Raw genomic sequence first — 25,515 nt, 5'->3', positions numbered from 1 at the left:
CTCGTCTGTGTGTTTTTGCTTGTATGCAAGGGGCGGCTGCGCGTTCGAATTCTGTGGTGGTAAGAGGTGGTCGTGTCGGCTTTGTTGTCCTTCTGCACTCCGCGGATGAGGAGTGCCATCGCTTCAAATGGCGTGGTTCCTGCCGGCCACGAGTTTCAGACGCACAGGGGTGTCTGCGTGCGGGTTTTGGTGTACTGCGCCAGCTCTGCCTTGCGCTGACCCCCCCCCCCAAGGAAAAAAAAGAATACGCAAATCGACGAAGTCATCTCAATGAAAGAGACGCCAAACACACGTAATCACACACAGAGGAGTTCTAGCGCGAAGCAATCAGGATAACTGCAAAAAAAAAAACCTCACGTGTGTCATGCAGGTGACCGCATCGCATCTCACGCGCCGCTTCAGTATCTACTCATGGCAAATGATGGTCGATTCTGTTTTGCACTCGTGCCGAGGATGAGTGGGTGTATTCCGATGATCATTGAGGGCAAGGGAAGAGCCTGAGTGGATGGGACACCACAGCGGCAGCTCTCCACCGCATGTCGTGGGGGTCTTTCTCTGCTTCACCAGTTTTACCGACGTTTCTGTACGTTGCAACAAACTTCGAGGTGCATCGCAGCACGAGCGCACATTAGCGCACGAACGCTGCAAAAAAAAAAAACGCGCAAGCTTGCGTGCTCTCTTCCCACTTCCTTTGTTCTCCATGCCGCAGCCAATTTGCTTATTTGACCATCTCTCCGCTATCTCCCCTTCTGCCTACTGTTGTAGCTTCCTCGCTAACGCCTTTTTTCCTTTGTGCGTCCGCGCTCACGTGACGTCACAGGGACAGTTCTGGGGTGCTCTCAAACCCAGCAGAGGTCCACTTCTCCTCTCTCGTTTGCGCAGGCCCACACGAGGGAGAGAGAGGAAGGTACACAGACCGACGGGCATATAAAGAGATAGTCTGCTCATAAAAGCAAAAAGGGAGGGGGGGCAACACGGCAGCGGTGGCGGTGCTCACTCGTTTTATTTGCGGTCGGTAGCCTACTTACCTCCCTCTCTGCTGCTCTGCCCCTCTCTTTTTTAAGTGTATTCGCTCCTCGTATCGCACACGTTCATTTTCGTCTGTTAATTCCTTCGTCGAACGCTTGACGCTAAGAAGGAAAAGCAAAACCAAGCAAGCAACGAAGAAAAGAAAGGATCCACGCCACATAGGTGGTGCGTGAGGGTTGACGTGCGTGGGTGTTCGCGCGCATGTATGAGGGGGGGGGGATTTTATTATTTGTTTAACTTGCATATTAACTTTCTGGTGCGCATGCGCCGACTCCCTCTCTTCCGCTAGTAACCATGCCAACCAATTTGAGCGTTGTGTCCCCGTACCCTTCGCAGCGCGTTGTGGTGATGCGCCACGGCGAGCGCCGTGACAGCGCCCCTGGTACCCCAGCAGAGTCTAACCCTCCTTTGACAGCGGCTGGTGTGGCTGCCATACAGAGCGTCGCGGCTCGTCTTAAGGGCTGCCTTGGCGCAGATGCCGCCTACCGTGCCGTCCTTATTGTTTCGCCGTTTCTTCGCACGCTGCAGACGGCGGAGGCGCTGCAGCACCACGGCGTTGGCGCGGCGCGCGCCATGGTGATCGACAACACCCTGTCCGAGGTGTTTGGTCCATGCCGTATCAAGACACAACGTGCGCCGAAGCTGCAGGTACCGCCATCGTCGCATGTTGTGGGAGCGCTACCTGCGTGGGGAGAGTCCATCGAAAAAGCGACAAAGAGGTTCGTCGCCAACTTTCTGAGGAATGGCGACGTCTACGGCGGGTATTTGACGGCCGCTAGCTTCCCTACAGATGCGTCTCTCAGTGGCAAAGACGGCTTGCCGAGTTCACGGAGTCCTGTCCTAGAGTCGGTCCTAAGGCTCGACAGGAGCCGCCTTCCGCCGCGCAACCTGCCGCCAGGAGCGTTGGTAAGCCCCAATACGAGAAACTCGAGCAACATGGTAGATGACCAACCTTGCGACGTCATTCTCATCACTCACGGCGACGCGATTAGCGCTGTTGTCTCGCACTTTTACCCCTCCCGTGTCGTCTACGAGGCGGGATTTTTGTCTTACGTAATTATGCAGCGACACGGTGTCGGTAACCGCGTGTACCACCTGGAGAAATCGGTGGGGGTGAACTGGCTCGTAGAGGGCATCGATGCAGAGCCACTGGACCCCATCTTATTCAACTTGGAGAAGCAACGTCTCGTCGTGGAAAGCGGCAGCGGCGCTGGGCACGATAATGACAACGAGGACGATCGCCTAGAAGACGGTGCCTATGTACCGATAAGCGTTGCTGGCTCTCGCATGCAGCCCCGCCACGTCGGTGGCTTTCCTGACCACTCGCACGCGAATCGAGGGGTACAGTCCACGGCACGAAGCAACGCTGAAGCAAGTTCGCCGACTGAGGCGGTAAACACGCACAGCCCCACAACGCACAGTCGGACGACGAGGGGCGCCGCCAACAACAGGGACCTCAGTGGCAGCTCTTTCCCTCTCGCGACATACGCGCCCATGCCACTGGAGGTGTCAGAGCAATCACCGCCGCCGATGCACCAACACCACCACCAACCCAGCAATACGTTGCAGAATCCTCCCTACAACAATTCTCTTACTCCCACCACTGATGCTGCTGTCGCATCTGCATTCCCTCAGACGCACCATAGGCACCCAAACGCCAGCGAAGGCTGTGAAAGGATCCGCTTGCCCACCGGAACACCCGCGCAGTCTTCGAGCAACTCAGTCAGTAATTATGGGCACAGCTCAGGTGAATGCGCAGAAGACACAGAGGCTGCTGGAAACGGCAGCGGCAGTCCTCAGCAGAGGGAAAGGGAGAGGCCGCTGAAGGGGGCCGAATCGGTGTCAAACCTATGTTACAGCACGGAGGAAAGGGAGACAGAAAAGGGCATCATGCTGGACGAGTCGAACCATGTCCCTATTCTTCCTCTCCTGAGCGACTACAGGGGACTCTCCGAGGAGCCGAGCATCGGTTTGTGGGCACGACCACCTTCGATGCCAGCCACGTTCTTGTCCGCGGCGACGACGACACGGATTGACGAGTCACGACCATTGCCGCACCTGGAAACCACGAGTGCCGTAGCAACTGCTGGCGTACTGGTGTCGTACGGCAGCGACGCCGCGGCACCTGCCGATAAGAGCTTCGAAACTGACTGCGCGGAGGACGGCACCGTTGTACGCGGAGGCGCCTCCCTGATGATCCTCCCGCACCCCATCTTTTCTACCGCTGTCGCTGTCGGCGCTTCCGGTGACTCCACGGACGCGTTGAACCGATGGATCGACCGGCATCAGAGCGTCATTTATGGCGCATTTGTTTCCTTCGCATTGCGAACTGCGGCAGTGTTCTTAATTCTCTTCAATGTGCTCGTGCAACGCCACGACACGGCGACGCTGTGGTTTGGGGCATTTGCACTGACGTGGGAGGTGGGATTTGCGGTAGTGTTGTACTGTTCCTGCCAGCCTTCAGGCTGGCGCATGCGACGCATTCGCAGCGCTGTTGAGCAGTTGCACTTCAGCGTGCCATCTGCAAGGGGCCGGGCCACCACTGCCCGGCGCCAATGTGTCGTGATGTGCGATGCTGACTCGCCCGACGGTGCCAGCGACGACTCTTCGAAGGTGCAGCCGCTGTGTGGTTTCGGCCGCTCTAGCGCCGGTGCGGCCGAGAGCATAAACTCAGTGGAGTCATCGGGAGGTTCCGATAGCGTGGGCAGGGATGCATTGGCGCCGAACAGCGTTTTAAAGCGGGCCGTGCTAAGCGTCTTGTGCGGGATCCGTCTTGTCGTCGCAACCGTTCTCAAGCTGGTGATTCTCAGCGTCCTGAGTTTTGTCTTTGCCTTTCTCTGCGGATCTCCCGCGCCTGGCGTGATGTCAGTCATTTACAACATTTATGAGTCGACCGTTGGTCTTGTGCTGCTACTGACGTATGGGTGTGTGTGCGTAGTACGTGGGCTGTGGGATGAGAGAAGGCTTGACAGAGCTATTGACCGCGTGTGACGCGGCGCCACAGTAACATTAGCATTACGCCCTCGAGTGGGGCTTTGCTGGCCTGTTCTGAAAAATTCCGGCACCGCACCACCTCTGTGAAGGAGGCTTTTTTTTTCTCTTGCTTGCTTGCGCTCACAAACCTCTCACACACCACAATGGCACTTATACTTGCCGCGTCTACGACAGGGTGGCTAGTCTCTGCACGTCCTTGGATAGCTGTGACGCTCATCGGCGAACTAAGAAGAGAGAAGAGGAACGAAAAGGACGAGTGTTTGAAGGGCATTTAGGGTGGTGTAGAAGGTCCGTCAAAGATGGGTTTGTATGTGTGTGTCTGCTTAGGTGATCGAAGCAGTTGTGCTGCTGTGCATCTGTGCGACTGTGCGGTTGAGTTAAACTGCGTTGTGCCCTTGTTGTACTGTATCTCTGCTCTCTCCTGTATTTTTACACCATTTTTTCTTTTCCTTCCCGCCTCCCCCTTTTTTCTGCTTGCGTTTTCGGTCCGTTTCGTCGGTGTTGCACAGGTCTCTCTATGTGCGTCTGTATGCCCACGTGGAGCGTATCTTTCTCTCTCTCTCTCTCTCTCTGTGTGTGTGTGTGTGTGTGTGTGTGTGTGCAGCGACGCGGATGGTGAACACGGAAACAGAGAACAGAAGAATCCACGAGAATTATCTAACACGTTTTGACAGTACGAGTGGTGCTTATTTTCCTCGCGTATTTTTGCTGTGGTATCGATTTGGCGGATGAAAGTGTCGTTATGGTCACTCCTGCTTTACTTCCGCGGTGTCTTTACTGCGTTTTTATGCCTGTCTTTTTTTCTTTGCTTCCCTTTTGCTCTCGAGGTCGTTCGCTTCACAACTGAAATGGAAGTCTTCTTATCGCACGTCTCAGAGCGCGTGCACAAAAAACACACATAACAGCAGCTACCACCCGAACGGGTGGTCTTCTTCTTTTTCATGCGCCGCCCCCTCCACATTTAGCGTATCGTGGTGGTGTCTTCTTTTCGCACGCTTTGTCTTCCGCCTTTGGATATCAGACTCCCCTTTCCAAACCAGAAACGAAAAAAAAAAAACAATAACGAGCGCGAGCGTTTAGTGTCTTCATTATTGCTGTACTTCGTCGTGAGTCTTCTTTCCTGGTATGTGTGTGCGTGTTGTTGTCTTCGTCTGTGCGCTTGCATGTCTTTCTTTTTTTTTTGGGGGGGGGGGCGGTTGTGCTGATTGTTCTGCTGTTCGACTCGGAGAAACCTTCTGTCGCTCCCTCTCGATTGCGGTGGATTTCTTCCCTGCCTCCCTCTTTGCAAAGAGTACTCGCTCCACTTGCTTGTGTGTATCAGCTCTGCGCAGGCTGCTCCCACCTCTCTACCCCTCACCTTCAAACGATACCCTGAGAAGAGTGAAAAGGGTGGGAGAGGAAGGAGGAGAACACAAATACTTGACACTCAAAACGTGAAGAAAAAAAACAATACGAAACACCAGTGCGCAGTGTGTGTAGCCAGGCACACACACACACATCTCAGTACTGACGCACACATAAAACGATAACTCAACAGTATAGCACCTGATATCGAAGCACATTCTTGTTAGGCTGTGAGGTGCACAGGAAACAAGAGATGATTCTCCAGTATGAAAAGGGTTGGCTCTCTGCCATAATGGATTGCTTCTCTTTCTCTTCCGTGACAGACCACGTATGTTTTGGTGGCTACTTCTACTGCGCTTCTGAGTTGCCTTTTTTTTCTTCGCGCTTACATCAGGCATCCCCCACCCCCATGTGCACACTTGAACCACTGTCTCTCTTTCACTGCTCTGCGATCCACCTCTTTTCTGCTCTTCGAGGGCACCACCCTCCGTAGTCCGTTTCTTCTTCTTTTGAATCCCCTCCTCCTGGCCCCCTCCCCTTATTTCCCCATTCTCCCATTCTTACTTCATCACGCATCCCTACCTACACAGTTGCCCTGCGACTTGCTGCTTGTGCGCAAGTACTCTCTCCGGCCACTCCCCGAATCGAAAATACAACACGCGTTTTATTTTTCTGCGGTGTGGTGTGCATAGCCTGGGAAGCCACCACACAGAGAAGGGCAGGGTAGTAAGCCACTTGAAAAGGAAAAAAAAATACGAGACTCGAGAGCGCATGCGCACGCGTCAAACGATCGACGGAGAAGAACAGAGAGTGTGCCGAAGATTCGTCGACACCGGTGAGGTCCCGGTCGATCTGTCACGCAAACATTGACTTTACCTTCCTCCTTCCCAGTGTCGCTCATACCGCTACTCTCCCTCGTTCTAGCTCAGAGTGGTGCGGTTCGTACGCACGCCTTTTCGATAAATCAAGTCCGCTGTTCAACAGCTGCAGCGGACAGCGTGCCCAAACGCCCAAAACGTATCGCGCACGAAGGCAGCAGCCAACTGCTCTTTCTATCCTTCCTCCTCCTCCACAGCTGCAGAGATCAACCAACGCCGAAGAGACGCGGTGCACCACTTTGGATCTTGTCTCTTCGAATAAGCTACAGATGCAATCGTCCACATCTACTTTGTCCGCAGCAGTGGAGACTAATGGCGCTATGCCAACTACCTCTACTTGTCCATTCCCACCGCCGCCCCCGTCGTCCACGCATCGCTTCTCGGCAGAGGCGGCACCGTTTGTGCCATCTTACATGTGCACCCAGGTCTTACCAGCCGCTGTCGCGCCTGTAGAGCCGGCACCGCTGAAGGCGAGCAGCGCGGCAAGTGAGGGTGATGACGAGGTTGGTGTGGACAAGGGAGACGCTGGCCGGGAGCACTTTTCAAAGATGTGGATGTACTGCCTTCAGCAGATGCAGGGACACGAGGTTGGTATGCTGATGGATATGATGCCACCCGACATCCAGGAGCTCTACTCTGATAAGCTGAGCGACGAGTACCTGCTACACGAAGACGAGCATAAGGACAAGAGTGTGCGTGCTTTATGTGCTGCGCAGAAGATGCTGCAGGAGCTCACGCCAGAGCAGCTCGCTCACATTGAGGCGTTCCTTGTAGAGACAGACGCTCTCAATCCCGAGGTGAAACGGCGTCGCGGGAAGACACGCCATCTGCCAGGCGATGGTGATCTTAACGAGGAGAACGATAGCGGCGACGGTGACGCTGGCGATGACGGCGAAGACCTGTTCATGCACCACGATGAGGGAATGGGCTCTGACGAGGAGGAATGGCTTCTCGAGCAAATGATGGCGGCTGGGGACAAGACGGACGCTGCTGTCAAGTAGACTTTTGAGGACACCAATGGTAGTTCTCCTACCGCGTGTGCGCTCCCCCCACTCTGCACGTGTCTCTGTCACTGTTCACGTGTCTGCTTCACCTGCCACCGCTGCTTTGTGTGTTTTTGGTTCGTCTCTTATGCTGTCATTCTCCTCTGCCCAGCTCACTGCTTGCCGAGCCCTTCTTCTTTGCCCCATAGAAGATGAAGACGTACGGCAACAGAGAATGAGGAGAAAGTCCGTGGGGAGTGTGCGCTCTCGTTCGCCCAACACTTTCCTCGAGAAGCCACATGGGAAAGCTCGTAAAAAGAGAAAAGGAGCAGGAATATGGCTGAGTGACCGCTTGTGATCAGCGTGGGAGAGAGTCAACGTGCGCATTACTGCTGCTTACATGTACGCCTTCGTGGTACCTTCAACAAGAACTGGATCCCTTGGAGTCTTCTATGTAGGCCCCTCATTTCTTGTCTCCCGTGACGGCAGTGATGATTGTGAGGGAGTCAGTTACTGTGACCCGCCTTGTTTGTACCTTTTCATCTGAGGTTGTGCTGCAGGTATATGTGTGCCTTTGCGTGCGCAGGTGCTGAGCAGCTGCACATGTACGATAGTGGTGACGCCGTGTTGGTATTTGTGCTCTGGCGTCTTGCGTAGGCGCGTTGTGTGTCTCACACGCCCTTTCACGACGAGCAACGAGAGCGAGCACTAGCACACGCCTTGGTTAGGTGCTCTAGTTGACGAGCACGAACCCCCTTCCCCCAAAAGCTGTCTCCTCTCTCATACGTCAGTGCACGTTGTCTACAGTTTTTCCCGCCTCGACGTTTCGCAATCTACCACAGCGCTATAGTCGGTGATGCGGCAGTATGTGTGTGGGGGCGCCACGAGACAGTCATTGCGGGTGCGATGCGGACGTCATGAATGCGCCTTGACTCACTTGTTCAACATAGCCCTTCCTGAACTTCTTCTCTCCTTCTACTTTTCTTCTCCTTGCCGCGCGCATGTGCGTGGCTATGGTGACGGGACGCGGAACGGCACCGTTCGTTGAACTCTCATCCTGTTCAATGAAGTGTGCGTCATCTGACTTATGCTGGTGATCTTTTAGTCACGAGGCTCGCACCGCTCTAACTGTCGACTGCACTCCAGCAACTAAAAGAAGCAACTAGCTCAACGCAAATTGCGCACCGACAGAAAATCGAACGACCAAGACACCGCTCAAGGAACAACGACCTTGACAGCGAGCGCGCGCTTGTGGCAGCGAGACAGTCCTTGCCCACAGAGGGCAACCAGGCAATAACAGGTGTATCCCAGAGGGAAGACAAGCAGAGGCGGAGTTATTTTGGCTGCCTTGTTCATCTTTCGCTCTACTCTACGAAGAGTTTTCCTTCCGTGAAGGTGTGCGTACGTGCGATTGTACAGGCTCACCTGCATCCCGTCTGTGCACTGAACTCCAGTCGCGAGCTTGTCCACTAAGAAGAAACGCCCCCCCCCCCTTCAACACTCGCACATTGCTCTGGAGGCTCCTCTTTCCCTGCTCGACGGTACTCTCTCTCTCTCTCGCGCGCGCAGGTGTGGACAGCTGCCTTGGGAGTGGTCGTGCTGTTTTCTGTAGATTTTTTTTCTTCCCCTTCTGCGTCTCCGCCTTCTCTTTCGCTGAGTGTGTGCGCTCTTTCCTTACGGCCGTGGCTATCGTTGCCTGACCTCTCTGCAAAGGTCCCGTTGTACCCTGCGGTGTTACATGCGTTGGGTGTGCTTTACACGAGTGCCTATATCTTTCTCTTTTTTTTTTTCTCTCTGAAGTGTTGGCTTCACCATCACTACACATACACACACACACGCACGTACGCACACACACACACAAAAAAAAAACTGAAACCGGTCCCTCTTCCTCACCCTCTTTTCCTTCGTTTGTTTGTTGCTTAGTTCATTCTTTTCATTACATACCGGCGCACGTCTCCACTACCTCTGCTCGCTGTACACTGTCATTTCCTTTAACGTTTTTCTTCTTCTCCCTCAACGCGTTTTCACTGAGCGTCTTTTTCTCTTTTTTTCCGTTGCTGATTCAGCGTGCGCTTCATCGACGGTGTGTACTTACTCCTTTTCTGCTCTGTTCTTTTTTTCCACCTTCTTGTGTGTTTCGCTGTACACGGAACGAGTGCTGCTCTGTCATTTCCGCTCATTCACACACTTTTTATGCTTCACTCGCTCTTCATTATTATATCGTTCTCCTTGTCTTCATGTGTCTTCGTATTGACGTGTTTATTCGTTACTCCCCCTGCCCCCTCCCCGAGGTACATTGTGGCACGTGGCACTTTTTGACTGCCTCTCTCGTACTTACTTTGCTGTCTCCCGTTAGTTTTCCTTCTTTCCTCGACCCCGCACATCGTAATCATCATCTGCAGTCTTATTACCATTAGGAGCACATATATTTATTAGTGTTGCTTTGGGGAAAGCTTCAGCTGCTCTTTCTCATATGTGTGTAGATTTCTCTCTCTCTCTCTCGTGTACTTTGTTCATCTCACTCTCCTTGAAGCGTCTGTTGGGAAGCACCAAAAAATCAAACGGGCTACCGGTGCTGTGTTTTGTGTCTGTATGGTGTAGTAAAGAACAGAGGGGACCTTGCAAAAGGGACGTGATAGACGCCAATTCCAGCCACGTGACTAACATCTGCCGAAAACGAGAAGAGGACACTTTAAGTCTGAAGAAAAAACGACTGAGGTGTCTCCTTGCAAGAGGGGAAAAAGGAACGTTAAGCTTGGCGCGTGTCTCTTACCATTTCGGACTCCTTAGTTTTTTCGTGTGTGTCTGCGTTGCGCACTTGTTCTCGTCTCCCTCCTTTCCTCTCAAAACTTTTGCGTGTCGTGTGCGCGTGTGTTGGTTGTGTTGTGTTACATACTCCCTGTGCTCCCCAATCTCGTTTCCCCGCTCTTTCTTTTCCTGCGCTGGGGTACAAGCTTGTTTCTGTGTGTATGTGTGTGTCTCTTGCTGCGCTAGTGCTTGTGCGCGCACTTGTAGCGCTGATATTGGGAAAGCAGCTCTGGCCGCTTTTTTGTCGGCTTCTTCTCTCTCTTACTATTTCATAGTACTGTCATCGGAGTGGCTTTCCTCCTCCTCCTTTTTTTTTATCTGTTGAAGGAGCGAGCAACTCACTTTATTGAAGCGTGACACGTCACCGGTTATTATCAACGCCTCCGTTACTTGATGTGTGTCGAGGCAGAGGGAAGGAAATGAGTGCAGCTGAGTAGCATTGGATATCAGCGGGTGACACACACGGAGCAACTCTCTTTTTCCCTTTTTACTCATCCTCCCCGTAGAGTACACTCAAAGGTCCACACATTCTGCAGCCGAAGACAGGGCAAACAAGTACATCATTTGAGCCTACACTACACATCCCCCCTCACATCAAGCAATTCACTCACCAGCATAAGCGCTGTTTGCTTTGGCTCTTTCCCCCCTCTTTCTCCCTCTCTCTCGCTTTTGAATAACCGCTTGAACATTTTGTGCTTTTATCATCTCCACCCGACTGTGGCATCGATTTCTGTTGTCTTTTTTCTTTTCCCCACTGTTACGTTGCTCTGTCGAATACTCCTTTTTTCTGCCTCGTCTGCTCATCTCTACCCCCTCCCCCTCCCCTGCCACCTCCTCCCTCTCTCTCAGGGCCCCGTCTCTTCACCCTCTTTCTCGTTTTCAGTCATTTTCTCACGGGACACTTCCATTTCGGCCGTTTTGGGAGGCTCTCCGGTGTGCCCGTCTTTTCGCTTTTCTCGCTGTTGTTGTTCGCGGTGTCACGCCTCTCTCGCATTGCTTTGCGGTACGTCGTGTTGGCACGCAGCCACTCCTTTCAAAAGAGGAGAGAGAGAGGAGGGGGGAGACGGGGGTACGGTAGACGAACGAGCCAATACGAAGAAAAACGAAGCCCAACAACGGCAGCAACACATAAACATACGCGCCTCTTATTCATTTTGTGTCTCCTTTGTGTGTTTTTTTTTTTATTTCTTTTTCTCTCTCCCTTCTTTTGCTCTTCTCCATTTTCTCATCTTCGCCCTCCTTCCTCGCCAGACAGCATAGTGCCTATTTTCTCCTTTGGATTGAAGCATCTTCCTCCCTCTTACGCCGCCCTCGCTCTCTCCGTCTGTTCCCCGCTCGCTTTCTCCCCCTTTGCAGGCTCTTCCTTATCGTTGTTGCTTTTTTCGATTAAGTGAGCGCCGTTGCGGGGTTGTCTCTCGTGTATGTGAGTGACTCTCCTCCATATCTTTCCTTACCTCTTTCCCTCCCTCTCCCCTTCCCCAGGCCATTTAGTGAGGTATTCAGTCGCTTGCCTGCTCTCTCCCTCTCTCCCTTCTGATCCCCCACTGCCACCTCTCCTCGCGTTTTCTTTTTGCTCCCCCTTTCCCCCCTCTCGTCGTGTTATTCGCCTTCCCTCACCCGCTGCGCTTTTCTCTGCCTTTGCGAGAAATTGTGGCGTCTTGCGTCTTTTTGCTCGTGCGTTCGTACAGCTGCTCGTCGCCCTTTTTGTGCTCTCACGTGTCTCTGCTCCTAAGGCAGCCTCTCGCTTTTCTCTCCATTGACACGCACCTCAGGTTCGCGCAGGGAAGCTAGTACAGCGTTACCGTTTTACCTTTCTCGCAGGTGAGGAGGAGACGCACACACATCTCCGGCGGTGCCGTGCGCGCGTGTGCAGCGCGGCCAGGAAGGTGCCAGCTACCACAACGTAGGAGCTCTGGTTTGGCGCGAGTCCCGAGAAAAGCGACAGTAGGCAAGGGTGAGACAGTTTTGCCGGTGTAACACGAGTGGCACGGTGCGCCTGTAGCGAGTACGTTAGCACTGCACTGCTCACTTGTGGACTGACGAATGCAGCGTGACCACCTCTCCGTGCATCAAGGCGAGATGGAGCATGGCGACTTTGTCGCTATGACTCCTCACTCTCCATGCACTCGTTCCATGGCTTCATCGAGACACATTGACAAAGGCACGGAGGATACACGAGGCCAGAATGAGATGCAGCGAGAGAGAGACATGGCGAATGGGGTGAGCACACCTCGCCGGCAACTGAGTCATGATAGAATGGACGAAATCATTTCCACTGCCTCACAGCGGCACATGCAACAACAGAGCGAGAAGGAGTTGGACAGGGGTCCGCCCGCTGTGGTCGTGAGCCCCAACGCCATTTCTGTCTTTCCGCACCAAAGCAGCAGTTCCCTTGTCAGTTTCATTACTCCATCATCATCGTCACAGATGATTCCAGGGACGATTCCTTCTGAGTCTGTGGTTCTCTCCACGCCACTTGTCGGGCAACGCGGTCCCCATCGTCATATGAGGCCTCTCGACAAGGTGTCGTCACTTGATAATGAGCAGGTCTACTCGCATGAGGACCGGAGGCCGTCGCACTACACGATGGCCTCTTATAGCAGTGGCGGCGCTGGCGTTTCACTGGAAGTAGACAACCTCGCGGAGCTCGGCAACACCCCGTGCCCCACGCCGTTTGGGAGACGGTTCACTCAACTGGAGCCGCCTCTCCCACAGGTGACGCTTAACAGTCGTTTGGCGTCTGCCCGATCTACCCCCGCTGATGGCACAGGCACGTCCTCCGGCTCTCAGGAGACTCGGGCATCGTCGAAGTGGAGCACGGCAAGCCGACACTGCTACGTGCCTGGGCGCGCCTCTAGACTCCACTCGGGCACCTCTGTTTCTGACGGTGGAGGTGGACCGTTTATCGCTCTCTTGAGCACCACTTCGCGGGCTACAACCCAAGCAAGTCAACCTACCACACGGGGGCCGAACGAGTCCCTCCACGGCCTGGATACAAGCGACACGCGAGCGTCGCTGCTGTCTCTCACGAGCGAGACGGTCTCCACTTCAGAGTGGACAACCCTCACGCCGGTGCGGCATCGGGATGAGTACGTGATGCACCGCACGTCGCTGCCACCGCCACCGTCAATGCGCACTAGGACCTTCATCCATGCCGGGGCAATGGCACCCACGTTGCTTGCACCCGACATGTACACTTCGACTCGCTTGATGCCTTCTCCAATGATGGTGTCGACGTCATTGGCAGTAGAGCCGCAGCCTCTGGAACCTTATTTTATAACGCACAATCCTCTCACAAAGCAGCAACGACTCTCGGATAAGGATCTCGGTGGTCATGCAACGGCGTCCTTTCAGTTCTACGATGGGGACGCACCAGGGACAGCCGTCACCCCTCGCGCCCATTACGCAGGTCGACGCTCTCCTTTGCTGCGCGGCTGCGCAGGTACAGGGCGAGGCGCATCGCGCACGCCGCCCATCGCAGTGCTCGTTCCGTTTGCACCAGAGCCCGCGGCACCGGCCTCAGCCTCACCGCCGCCTACGCAACAGTTGGAGGGTGAGGCTTATGAGGTGAACGCCAGCAGTCTGAGCTCAGAGCGGAGCTGGTGCTACGGAGAGCTGCCCTCGCTGAGACCACATCGTCAAGAGCCGGCGCCAGCACCAGAGTCGCGCGCTTCGGTGTGTGTGTCGCCACTTCACCCTTCACTCTCCCACGTATTTTTGCCATCTCCAGAGCCGCCACTGTCGCGGTCGACGCCGGCACACTCTTCTCCGCCTTGCAATGACGATCCTACGCTACTGGAGTACGTCGCTGGGTTGAAGCCGCCACGCGGCTCCTGCAGCATCCGTGGTGGTCTTCTGTGTGTGGGCGGCACGCTCTGCGTCATGCCATTGTGTGCCGTCGTTCTGCTGTTAAGTTTACACTACTGGGCTGTTACATTGCAGGAGTCCAGCTACGCGACGGTGGTGCTCCGTCCTCACGTGGGAGGTATGACGGCTGAATCGGCGCTGCTGCTCGGCATTCTGCTTGCATTTTTGGTGATGGGCGGCGGGGGCGGCGTTAGCCTCTATGCCGTGCTCTACCGCCTCGCCATCCGCTGCCACCTGCGCGCCTTTGCACTGTGTGTCCGACTTGCAGACGCGCCTTCACATTTAGATATTCATCACCTCGCAGTGGAGGACTTGGGGGGCCGTTGCGACAGCGCGATGCCGATCGACGCAGCTGCCGCGGCGGTACAGCAATCTGCCAACGACAGTGCTCATGTGAGCAGCTTCTCTCCATTCGCCGTTCGGTGGCATGAAGAGGTGGGTCGACTTGTTAATAATCTCACGTGCGCAATAGAGGTGAACCAGGCGGAGTGGCGCTCCTTTCTCGCCTCGGAGCGGCGCAGCCTCGTCATGCCACATGAAGACACCAACTGGATCAGCGATTGCCCTGTAGTAGCGACAACACCGACTGACGGCCCGTTTTGCAGCAGTAACAACAGCCGCTCGCTCCCTTGCGGTGTTCAACCTGCAGTACCCACGGCGGAGAAGGAGTCGTGGTCGTTGTGTGGCACACAACGCGGGTCTCGGTATCGAATGAGCGAAGCCGTTTTCTCCCGGCGACCGCAGCACCCCGTGGACGTGAGCAAGCGGCAAGAGTCGGTCACTGTGGTGGTGTGCCGTCTCATGGTTCCGACTGAGCTACTCGTGCAGCAGAGTCCCCTGACGCGGGCGCAGCTGGAGGAGTTGCAGCGGCTCTCGAACGAGTTTCATCAGCGCCTCCGCGCCGTACCTCGAACGTCGTACGCCGCTATTACGGAGGTGAGTGTATCCGAGGTGGTCTTCTCCTTCAACACCGTTTCCCCACTACCTTCTCTGGTAGCAAGCCCTGCAGCCGTGGCACTGGCTGTGGCAGCGAGCAAGGCGCTTGTGGAGTGGCGGCCGACCTATCTTGGCACTTCGGTGAGGTGGGGTATCGCTGTGCACCGCTTTGATGCTTACACTTGCCCCACGCGCGGTACGCAAGGGCGGCTCTACGTCAGTTTTGGAACAGTGGAGTACGATTTTGCCCGTCTGCTGGCGGAGCTGGCGGCACTGTTTGACTATGGCGCACTGTGTCACGCCGGGTTTCTTGCGGATGCCTCGTGTGAGTCGCAAAGTCTCCCGGTAGACTACGTGATGGATTTGCGCCAGCAGGCATTTCTGGTGTACCAGCTTCACGACGGCGACGTCGACAGGAAACAGCGGGCGCAGATGCATAGAGCGATAGCGGCGATGCGCAACGGTGAGTACAAGGAGGCTGCGGATGCATTGGAAGCGTGGAGTCGGAAAAGCGGCAGCTGCGGCGGTTTTGCGAGGGCTGCCGCACACCTTCGATATGTGGCAGGTTTTCTGGAGCGCGCTGCACGTCAGCGTCGTCCACACGTTTTGGAGGGCAAAGTAGCGTCAGAGAGCTCGCCCTCTTTCCTTCTTTCGATTGAGGGCGTTGCCGAGTGGGCTGCAGAAAGTCTTCTGACGTCGTACTTCCGCCCACCGCCGGTGTGGGAAGAGGAGGAGGAGGCGCCCATAGCGCCTCGAATGTCAAACCCTGACCGGCTCCGCGCACCGTCCATTCTTTCGACTAGCGGGGGCGGCGGTGGTTGCAGCTCGGGAACAGGGGAGTCGTGCCGAAGCAACGTCGCTGTGCCACCTCCCGCGCTACCACGCGATTGTAGCGCGGGGGAGCTTGCAACTTTCCGTCAAGCACTAATGCACCGCTCATCTCCCGCTCGCATCCCCTACGTATCGCCGACTCCGCAACGAGAAGGGCCAACAGGACCAAGGGCCATCAAGGAGTCTCTGCATCGGCCGTGCGAGGTCGCGATAGCACTAGAGGCGGATGCAGGACCACTCAGCTCTCTGCGGAGGAACGATGAGCCACTTTCTTCTGCGACCCAGTCCTTCTGCCGCGGAGGCAATGTGCTGGAGTCCGGCTCTGCGCCTCTTTCGCTGCGCGACAACGTCGCCGGCTGCTCTTCCTTGTCGCCTGCGACGCGCTGCGTTTTTGAGATGTCAACTCCAACCACTGCCCTGCCCGACATGTCGAACGGAGACCAGATGTGGGCCGCACTCGCATCTCCGACAGAGCCGGACCTGGGCAGCGTCACCATGACTGCGCAGAGGCCGCATCTCCTCTCCAACAGCTGGAGTTTAGCAGAATCTGATGTGACCGAGATGCTGACGCTGACACCGCTAACCTCGGGAGTTTTACTGCCGTCACAGTTGGACTTCTGTCGGCAACGTCAAGCCTCTGTTCTACTCCCGGCGCCAAAGAACGAGGAGGCTGCTGCTGCTGTTGCTGCCTGCGTGCCCACAATGGGGAGCACTGCTGTGCGCTCTTCGCGAGGGCGGTGTGACAGTGGCAGTAACAAGAGTCACCAGACACACGGTCGTAATGGCTTTCAACCTGTAACGGAGGTTCCAGCCAGCGATGAGTGGTCGCCACGGCCGTTTGGGCAGCAAGCCAGCTCCCAGTCGATCGATACCACGATTGCTCGTCTTACGTCCGACGCGAGCCATGAATCGGTGTTGGCATGTTCTGGCTCTGCGCGTCGGCGCGCCTCTGCGAGCACCGCCGCAGTCTCCTCGGTTCTCCCTTTGTTTTCAGGCAGCACAGTACCCTTTAGTGTCCAGGAGAAGATAGAGGCGCGGAGTGAGGTGGACATTTCCAGCGAGGTAGACCCTAGCCAAGAGTTGTCGATGATGTCTGTTGCCCAGCGTTCCCGTTCCCGGCTCAGCCAGCGCGCGACGGCGCAGCCATCGTCTGTGGTCTGCTCCTGCACGAGGCGTATTGATAGGAGCTCGAGTGACGAGGTGATGGTCTTCCAGGGCTTTCACCCAGACGGTTATCTGGTTGCTGTGAAGCGTGCCGACCGTCGAGCAGAGAAGCAGGTGTCGCTGTTGCGGCACGAAGTGGATCTCTTGCGGGAGGTGCATCACCGTAACATTGTCAACATCGTCAGTGCCTGGAAGGACGACAACGCGGAGTATTTTTCGATGGAGTACGCTTGCGAGACGCTCGCGACTGTGCTGCAGAAGTTCAAGGTACTACTGCCCGGGGTGGTGCGCTTCTATACACGTGAGCTTCTGAACGCTCTGGTCTACCTGCATCGGGACCGCGGCATCATCCACCGGGATTTGTCACCCAACAACGTTATCATCACCAACACAACGGATCGGAGTCGCGTGAAGCTAATTGACTTTGGACGCTCTGTCATGACACCGCACTTGCGCAGCGGAAGCGGCGGTTTGTCGGTGGCAGTGCCCAGCAGTGCCAGCCTCGAGTTCGCGGAGAGCCATTCGAGCCGCAGCAAGTCAAGCGGCACTGACGTGACCCTTTCGGTAGCCGGGACGCCTCTCTTCATGTCCCCGCAGGCCTGCCAAGGTCTTTTGCATCCGACGAGCGACATCTGGAGCTTGGGCATCATTGTGCATCTGTGCCTCACAGGGACCTATCCGTACCCGCCAGAAACCTTTACCGATCCTGAGACATTTATTGCCAACGTGGGGAGCGGCAAACTGACCCCGGTGCTCGTGGACACTTGCGAGATGACTGGCGAGGCGCGCGACTTTATTGAGCAGTGCTTGACCCTGAGCCACACCAGCCGCTCCTCGGCTGTAGCGCTTCTGAAACACAGCTTTGTAGAGCGCTGAGGGGGCGTACGACGGCACGCGTGTGTGTGTGTGTGTGTGTGTGTGTACTTCTCTGCGCTGGCGCTCTACTGCGATGCTGTTGCGAAGCACATAAGTTAGACGACCGTTTTCTCTGCTTTTGCGTTGTCTTGTCAGCAACGACTTTCCGTCTGTTCCGCTTCCCACTCACTCGCCCGTCTCTCTCCGTCTTCTTTTGCTCCCGTGGTGCACTCATGTGCTGCGTGCGGCTCGGTGCCGACGAGGTGCACTGTTGACGTTGGTGGTGTTTTTTTTCTTTCTCACTCTCTTTGTGTGTCTCTTTTTTGTTCCTTTTGCTCGCTCGCGTGAGCTCTCTGCGAGTCGTCCCCTTCTTCCCCCTCCTCCTCTGTCTCGTGCTTGCGCTTCGCGTACTCGACGACCTCCCTTTCCTCTCCTCGCCCACTCTTTCATGTGCATCTCTCTCATATACGTGCTGTTGCTGTGCTTATTTTTGTTTTCCTTGTGGTGTTTGTGTCTCGTCAAGGTGAGCATGAATGCCGTTCTCTGACTGTCTCTCTTTTTGTGTGCAGGCATGTCTGCGTATTCTTTGCTCGTGAGACTTCTCTTCTTTTGCTGTTGCTGGGCTCCTTCTTTACTCTGCTCGCTTCCCCTCGCTGGCTTGTGTGTCTCTCTGCGTTTTCGAGTCTGTGACGAGGTGTGTGTCGTGCGCGCCCCTGTTCTCTTTCCTCTTTTTGCTTCGTTCGGGCATCCACCTTCCATCCACCCCGCCGGCCCCCAGTGCTGCCCCTCCTCTGGTTCGCTTTCGCCACCTTCGAAGACAGTTTACAAGAAAATGAAACCGTCTCCCCCCTGTACGGCCTTATGACACGGACGTGCTCACGTATGCACATGTCTGTGTGTGTGGGTGTACATGCATGTGCACCTATGTTTTTTTTGTGTGTGTATGTGTGTGTGTGTGCCCTCCCCCCCTCACTGAATCTTCCCCCGTCTTCCTTGACTCCCTGTGGTATTTTTTTCGAGTTGTTGACTCCCTTCTCCGCGCTCAACCCTATTCCTTGGTTTCTCTTCGTGACGGTTGCTTTATGGGTCATGCCCCAAGTACTGCAAGGCAACAAGCTCAACGCAGTCGACGAGGGGGGGGGGAACAAATCAAACTCATCCACACCAACGGCAAAATAACAACAACAGAAAAACAGCAACGTTAGCGAAGAAACTGTGGCACGAAAGAGAGACCTCCGGATGACGCCTCTCCTCTCCAAGTCGAGAGCATCGCTTTGGCGTTTGCTTTAGGGAGTTTCTCTGCGCTATTTACTTGGAAAAAAACACTACAGTACGCTCGCACTGTTGCGTAGGCACATGTCTTGACATCCCTGTGTGCGTTTCTGTGTGAGCTGCACTGCACCGACAATCTGTCTGTCTCTTTCCCCACTTACAATGAAGGTAAGCCCCTTGCTCCTGTACGCAGGCTGTATTCCCGTCCTTTCATCTCATGGCGAGGGTTAGGGTGGTTGGGTTCCATCTCTGCTAACTCGAACGGCTTCCGCTGCTCTTCCATTTTTTTCTTCTTCACTCCCCCTACTCTTGACGCACTTCTTCCTTTCGTCAGGCGTCACCCTCCCATCAGACAACAGCGGCAGGCACACACACGCAAATATAAACAAATGCAAATATTAGCCGTTCTCTATCATCGTAACATTCTGTCACACAACGTTGTAGCTCACGCGCTTATTCACCTCACACCACTCCCCATGTATACCCACCACTGACTACTTTGGCCTTCTATTGCGAAATTCCGCTGCCTTTCTTCTTTGGAACTCGCACCGCTGCTGCTGGTGCTTCGTTAATCACAACGATAGCGCTTCTAAGCATCCGCTGAAGAAAAGTATCACGAGCCGAAAGTGAATGAAGAGATCGGGGCTGATTGACTGATGATTTTCCCGCTTGGTGGCACGTCCCCTCTCTGCATAAGGCGAACGAGCTGACGACATTTCTTTTTTTTTTTTTTGCCTTTCTCGTGCTAATCTGAGAGATGAATGTCATGGAGGTCATGTCGTCTGCCGGATGAGAAAGCGATACAGGGCCCAGTCTCCCCCTAACAGGCGTATGAAATGCCAACGAAGACGTCTCTGTTGCCGTGCGGTCACGTTCTCCTCTTTTCCGTTCCCACGGTCCCACGGCTCGCTTTGCTCTCTCCCGCAATTTCTCTCTCTGCGTTAGCCACGTCCGCCTCGTGTTGGAGGTGGACTTATGTCGCATCTCACACCATGGGTCGGGCCCCCCCAGAAAATAAACTGCACACTGACACGTATGTATATACTACGCCAAGCGTACGGGGGATCTCCAGAGGCACCCAGATGAAGCGGCATCTCCCAGTTGGGGTAGGGGGCGGTGGAGGCCCTTGCACCCGTCCCTGCTGTCCGGGAAAACAGTATCTTTTCCCTCACTAACGTCTAATTCGTTCTTATCGTGCCTTTCCTCTTCCTTTCCCGTTCCCGCTGCGGAATCCCCAAAGACGAAGTCGTTGAGGTGGGACCTTTCTCCTGTTCTTGTGTTCCCCCCTTTACCCCCATTAATGCTGCGCACACCCCACTCCTCACGGCCTTTTCCCTTTTGACGTATCTAGTACTCGTTTTACTCAACGTTGACCACTGAAACCTGCTCTCTCTCTCTCTCCTCGTTGTCACGACTCTCTCTTCGCAGTAACTCTGTCCCTCTTTGCCCTCATTTTGGTCTTGTTTCACCGGCTTCTTCAATTCACATTAAATGAAGCCGTGGTTCCTGCGCGGTAAGGTAATTCACGGCTTTGGCCGTGGCGGGACGCAGCTCGGGTACCCTACAGCGAACTTGGAGCTCAGCGAGCCGGCCATCGACTTCCTGAAGCCGTACGATAACTTCGTGTTCTGGGGATGGGGTTGTGTGGAGGCGGCAGCGCCGAGCACGGAGGAGCCCCGCAATGGGGATTTGTCCCTCGCCCCGCTTGGACCTTTTCCGTTTGTGATGTCCGTTGGCAACAACCCGCAGTTTAAGAACGTGGATGTCAGTGCGGAGGTGCACTTCCTGCACAAGTTTGATGGTGACTTCTACGGCTGTGTAGTGCGCATCCTCACGCTTGAGGCAATTCGCTCGCAATCCGCGTTTACGACACTAGAGGAGCTCATCAAGTCGATAGACGGCGATGTGATGTTTGCTGGGGAGCACTTGAAGATGCCAGAGTGGGCACCGTATGAACAGCACGACATGGTGAACCCTGCCTGCGTGCCGGCTCAGCTGAACGGCGCACCTCAGTTACCCTCCTTCGGCTTCCTTGAACTGTAGAGTGAGGATGACGCGGCCCAGCACCTCAAGCAAAGCGAAGCACTTAAGCGCGACGGTGACTGTTCTATTGGACGCAGCGCAAGGGTGATGCGTATGCTTTGCATATTCGCTGTTTGCTTCTCGGGTACTTTCCCTTTGCGCCCAAGTCTTCCTGTGCGGTGTTGTGCTGCTCGATTATTTTTCCCACTTCCTCAGTGTTACACAGAGTTAGTTTTGTTTTCTTTTCCCTGGTTTGCACAAACCATTGACTCTTCTCGTACTTTAGGTGTGCGGCTCCCTGAGCTCCTTTCTTTCTCGTGGGGGGAAGGGCAAAAAAAAAAATAAGCTGAAGAGAGTAGGGCAGCTATCGTACAAGGCTCCGTTTGCGGCAGGGATGCGTGTTGGCAGCCGCTCCTTCGGAAAGGGTTCGCCACGTGGGCTTGTGCCAGTAGAAGCGGCGAGAGACTCTACGGGAAGCAAAAGTTGTTCTCGCGCAGAGGTGGCGGTGGCGCCAGATAACTTCTCACTCGATGCTCTCCCCTACTGTCTTTTCAGACCTCTTGCTCTCACTCTCTTGCCCTTGTCGCTTCCTCACTGACGTGTGCATCGCTTTGCTGTCCTGCGAAGACGCGGCACTGCCGCAGGTACAACGAGGGCAGCGCAGAACACCTCAACTTCCCTTTCATAGTCAGCCCACGTCGAGAAGAGAGGCTGGTGTGTCTTGTCTTTTTTTTTTCCGCGTCTTTCCGCTACGCGTGTTCGTGCAGGTTCGCCTGTGTGCGTGTCAGTGCGAGGGAAGATCGTGGAGACTCCTGTGCTTTGTTTCCGACAGCACCAACACCGGAACAACGAAGTGCACACGGAGCCAATGTTTCGTTCGTGGGGAGAGCTGACAAGCTGTGCGAGTGAAGTATTCAACCTCTTCGCAGAACCTATTTCAGCGACTGATCGTGTGAATCCTGCTGCACCCTCGCAGGAAGCCACCGAGACTGCAGAAGTGGGTCTGAGCCGAGCAGGACTAGAATGCGCCTTCTACGTATTGTTTGGTCGCTACCCCACTCCATCGCTGATTGCAGACTGCTTCGCAAGGCCGTTGCTCTCAGTGTCACCTGCGCGCTGCACCTCCTCCGCGTCGCCGCGGCAGTCACCCCGTGACGCGCATGGAGACACAACCGCACACGTGGCATCGCGCTTTCCTTTCGCTCATCCTGATGCAGGGCGGTCTTCTCACGCAGGGGCTAAGTGCTTTGTGACGCGCTCTGCCTATCTGCGCTTCGTCATGTTGTGCGCCGAAGAGGAGGGCGATGGGTTTCTAATGGAGCGACCGCAAGGAGATGGTACTGCCAGTGGCACCGCGACTGCATTATCTGTAGACGGTAAGAAGGTGGCGCAGTTGCAGTGGTGGCGGAAGTTTCAGAGTGTCGCAGGTGCCAAAGGCTTTATCGCTGCCAGCGACCTCCTCGGGATCGACCTCCAGGGTCCATTCACGGATGTGCCAGAGGTGCTTGCGGCCCAGTGCTCGATGCGTGCAGGGGATTCTTTGACTGCAGCTCAGCGGAAACTGCCCGCGTCGCGGCAGGCACCTCTTGTTCAGCACGTTTTCTGGATGCTGGACCGCGATCACGACGGAAGTGTGCGCTTTGATGACGTGCGGCCATACTTGCAGGAGTGTTGAGTGAGGAGGGTGAAGGCGCAGGCAATCGGCATGCAAAGGGAAGTTTGGCTGTATGTGATTTCCAGCCCACGCCCTTTTCCGTCTTCTCCCTGCCATTCCTTTCATGCGCTTGCTCGCGGCAAACGCACACCAGCGATGAAGAAGGCAATGGCTCGTATAGGGTAGGAAAGGTGCGACAAATGAAATAGAAGCACACGCACACGCACGCATAGGGGGACTACGGGCTGTCCGTTGCTACACTTGGGGTGTAGCAGAGAGTGCAGCTAAGACAAGCATAAACTGGCGATGTGCATCGCGTATGTGAAGCGTGCGCCTGTTGTGACGCTTCGGTGAAAGCGGCCCAAGGGGGGGGAGGGGGGAGGCGGCAGCTGAGGTTACAGCGCTTCTGCTGCGTTACGCGACATCGCTTTCACTGATGCGCCACGTGTTGGGCGAGCGGAATTGGCGACTGAACTGGTATGCCATTCACCTTAGTCCCCTTCACTGCGTGGCAATCTCTTCTCTCTGACCCCGTCTCTCTTATGTTGGCGTCTCTATTTCATACTCTCTAACGCCCCCCCCCCCTCCCCGAGTACCTGCTAGGGGCCGACAGCACACCACGCGTGAAGCAAAGTCGAAGCGCCTGCAAGCAGCACCAAATACTGCGAATTCAAGACGATCACTCAGCACTGTCTCCGGATGCCAACCAAGGAGACGCAGGTGTATTGGCACGACCTTCCAACGCCACGGCCACCGTGGCGCAACGCGGGGGAGTTGAAGCAGTGCATACTTGAAAGCAGGCGAATTGCCTCACAGATGGCGCAGAAGCAGTGGAGTAGCGTGCGCAGTGCCACCTCAAGACCCCAGCGCTCAATTCCTCGCGTGCCACGATCGCGTGCGGAGCAGGCCGACCGAACCGATCAGCGCGGTCGTGCGACCCGGCGCATTGAGCGCCCCGCGCTGCTCCGCCAGGTTGTCCCGGAACCGCACGCAACGCCTCTGCAGGTGGTGAACCTAATCATGGAACATCTGCGGCAACGTCCAGTGCTGGCAGCAGAAGCAGCGGAGGTGGCACAGCGCGTGACGCTGCACTTCAACATGCTGACCCAGTCATCGCAGCAGCCGCCAGTGGGCGAGGCGTCGCTTCCCCGGTGCAGTCAGGGCGACGCAGGGTTTCGTGGTGCCCGTGCGGCAACGGAGTCTGTCCTTTCTCAAGTGCAGCAGCAGGACGGCGCACGCCTGGGGTTGACGTCCTCGCAGGCAACCATCGGCGCCAGCGGAGGCGCGGCTGAGTCTCTGTCCATGGCGCTTCAGGACTCTCTCCTACTGGACACAGTGGCCGAATTCTGTGCCGCCCGCAGTTTGGCGTTTCGGCGGCTCTCGAGGTCCGATCTTTGGGGCATGCGGCACCGCGTGTCGTCAGTGGAGGCCGTACCGCACCGTCGTGTGGTGGTGCTGGCCGACCGCTACGACCCAATCTTCGCAGTATTCTTCGCGGTTTCACGTCAAGTGACACCGGAGCCGTTTGTAGTGTCCACGTTGCAGCTGGACGGTAAGACAGTCGAGTCCATACCGCGTTACCGCAAGGCGGAAGCTCCTGCCACACAGGTGTTTTGTATGGCGCCGGCACCGGTGCCATGGCGCCGCATCACCACAAACATTTCGGTTTCGACACTGCGCGACGAATTTGTCGTGGCGGTGATTGAGCTGGACGAGACCAAGGAGACGACATTGGCGGTGGAGGATGGGGGCATGGGTCCCCGCAGCGGAATGAAACGCGGCAGCGGCGCGGTTACCAGCGCGAACGCACCGCCACGGAAGATGCGGCGACAACGATCCGTTAATCTGCTAGGGGATGACATAGAGGAAAAAAGGGAGGTTGAGCAGGTCCTCATGTTCGATCCGGGTGATAACAGCAATGGGGAGACGGCAATCATCTTGAACCCAGAGGCTGACCAGCCCTCGCCGTCCTCTTTTTCTCTTGAGAAGGCACCACTCGAGCGCCGATGGCTCGATAGCGCCCCGCTCTTTTCCGACAGGGCCCAACTCGCTGAGCAAGCTCCCCGTGAGATGGCGGCGGAGCTGTGGAGGCCCACGAGTGGAGCATATGATCCGCTGCTGAATCTGCCACGCTCAGAAGGAGCGGCGAGGAGGCGTAGGTCACACCGCGTGTGGTACCACCGTTTGCTGCCCAAAGACTCTAATGACTTCATGGCACGCATGCATACCTACCAGATGGATGAGTAGCGATGATGGCAGTCCCGCGCACAACCATCATCCTCGAGCGTGCGACGGCAGTGGGAGAGGAGGCTCTGAGTCGGAGGGCACGAAGGCGTCAGGCACTCAAGAAGGCAATGCTGACATACACGCTGTGACCCCGAATAAGGTGTCTGCACTTTGTGTTGGCGCTATCTCACTCTCTCTACTCTTGTCTCCTGCTGCCGTGGTTCCTCTTGGACTACACGTGTGCCGGAGACAATGGAGACGAAGGTCCTACGTTGTGCGCAGAAGCGCGAATTCACACACAAACAGCGAGTCAACGCGAGAGGAAAGCAGCGGAAATAACCCGCCGCAACGAAAAGATAGGCAAGTGAAGAGAATCTGAGGGGATATTTTTTTTTTTGGGGGGGGGAGAAGCTGAGGACTGCGCATTGCGAAGCTCACCGTGCTTGCTTGCATCCTTCTTCAGCCTTGTATCCCCCCTTCTCCCGCACCACAGTACACGTCTGCAAGACATTCCTTTTTGCGCTTGACGCGGCCAAGAGGAGGGTATGTCTATCCTCGGGGGTCACATGATGAATGGTTGACTTGAGTGGGCTGAGGCGGGGAGAGTCTTGCAACGTGTCGAACCTTCTGCTGGTTTTGGATGTCTGACTCT

The 25,515-nt window shown here is 55.6% G+C and overlaps 5 protein-coding genes across 5 annotated transcripts; all 5 read left to right on the top strand.

The window, feature by feature from the left end:
- Positions 1-1,323: 1,323 nt before the first annotated feature.
- Positions 1,324-4,020, top strand: LBRM_34_3100 (conserved hypothetical protein; the record flags this gene model as incomplete). Its single annotated transcript, XM_001568366.1, has 1 exon — positions 1,324-4,020. One exon carries the CDS (start codon positions 1,324-1,326, stop codon positions 4,018-4,020), a length of 2,697 nt encoding a protein of 898 aa, XP_001568416.1.
- A 2,638-nt stretch (positions 4,021-6,658) lies between these two features.
- Positions 6,659-7,246, top strand: LBRM_34_3090 (conserved hypothetical protein; the record flags this gene model as incomplete). Its single annotated transcript, XM_001568365.1, has 1 exon — positions 6,659-7,246. The coding sequence occupies one exon, from the start codon at positions 6,659-6,661 to the stop codon at positions 7,244-7,246; it is 588 nt and encodes a 195-aa protein (XP_001568415.1).
- A 4,869-nt stretch (positions 7,247-12,115) lies between these two features.
- Positions 12,116-17,710, top strand: LBRM_34_3080 (putative protein kinase; the record flags this gene model as incomplete). Its single annotated transcript, XM_001568364.2, has 1 exon — positions 12,116-17,710. The coding sequence occupies one exon, from the start codon at positions 12,116-12,118 to the stop codon at positions 17,708-17,710; it is 5,595 nt and encodes a 1,864-aa protein (XP_001568414.2).
- Positions 17,711-20,452: 2,742 nt separating this feature from the next.
- Positions 20,453-21,004, top strand: LBRM_34_3070 (riboflavin kinase/fmn adenylyltransferase-like protein; the record flags this gene model as incomplete). The annotated part of the gene is made up of 1 exon (XM_001568363.1): positions 20,453-21,004. The coding sequence occupies one exon, from the start codon at positions 20,453-20,455 to the stop codon at positions 21,002-21,004; it is 552 nt and encodes a 183-aa protein (XP_001568413.1).
- A 2,731-nt stretch (positions 21,005-23,735) lies between these two features.
- On the top strand, positions 23,736-24,884 carry LBRM_34_3060 (conserved hypothetical protein; the record flags this gene model as incomplete). The annotated part of the gene is made up of 1 exon (XM_001568362.1): positions 23,736-24,884. One exon carries the CDS (start codon positions 23,736-23,738, stop codon positions 24,882-24,884), a length of 1,149 nt encoding a protein of 382 aa, XP_001568412.1.
- Between the last annotated feature and the right edge of the window lie 631 nt (positions 24,885-25,515).

Source organism: Leishmania braziliensis, chromosome 35 (genome assembly GCF_000002845.2).
Source record: "Leishmania braziliensis MHOM/BR/75/M2904 complete genome, chromosome 35".
Taxonomy (NCBI): domain Eukaryota; phylum Euglenozoa; class Kinetoplastea; order Trypanosomatida; family Trypanosomatidae; genus Leishmania; species Leishmania braziliensis.
Note: the sequence above shows the minus strand (reverse complement) of the source record. Positions and strands in the feature narration are given on the sequence as shown.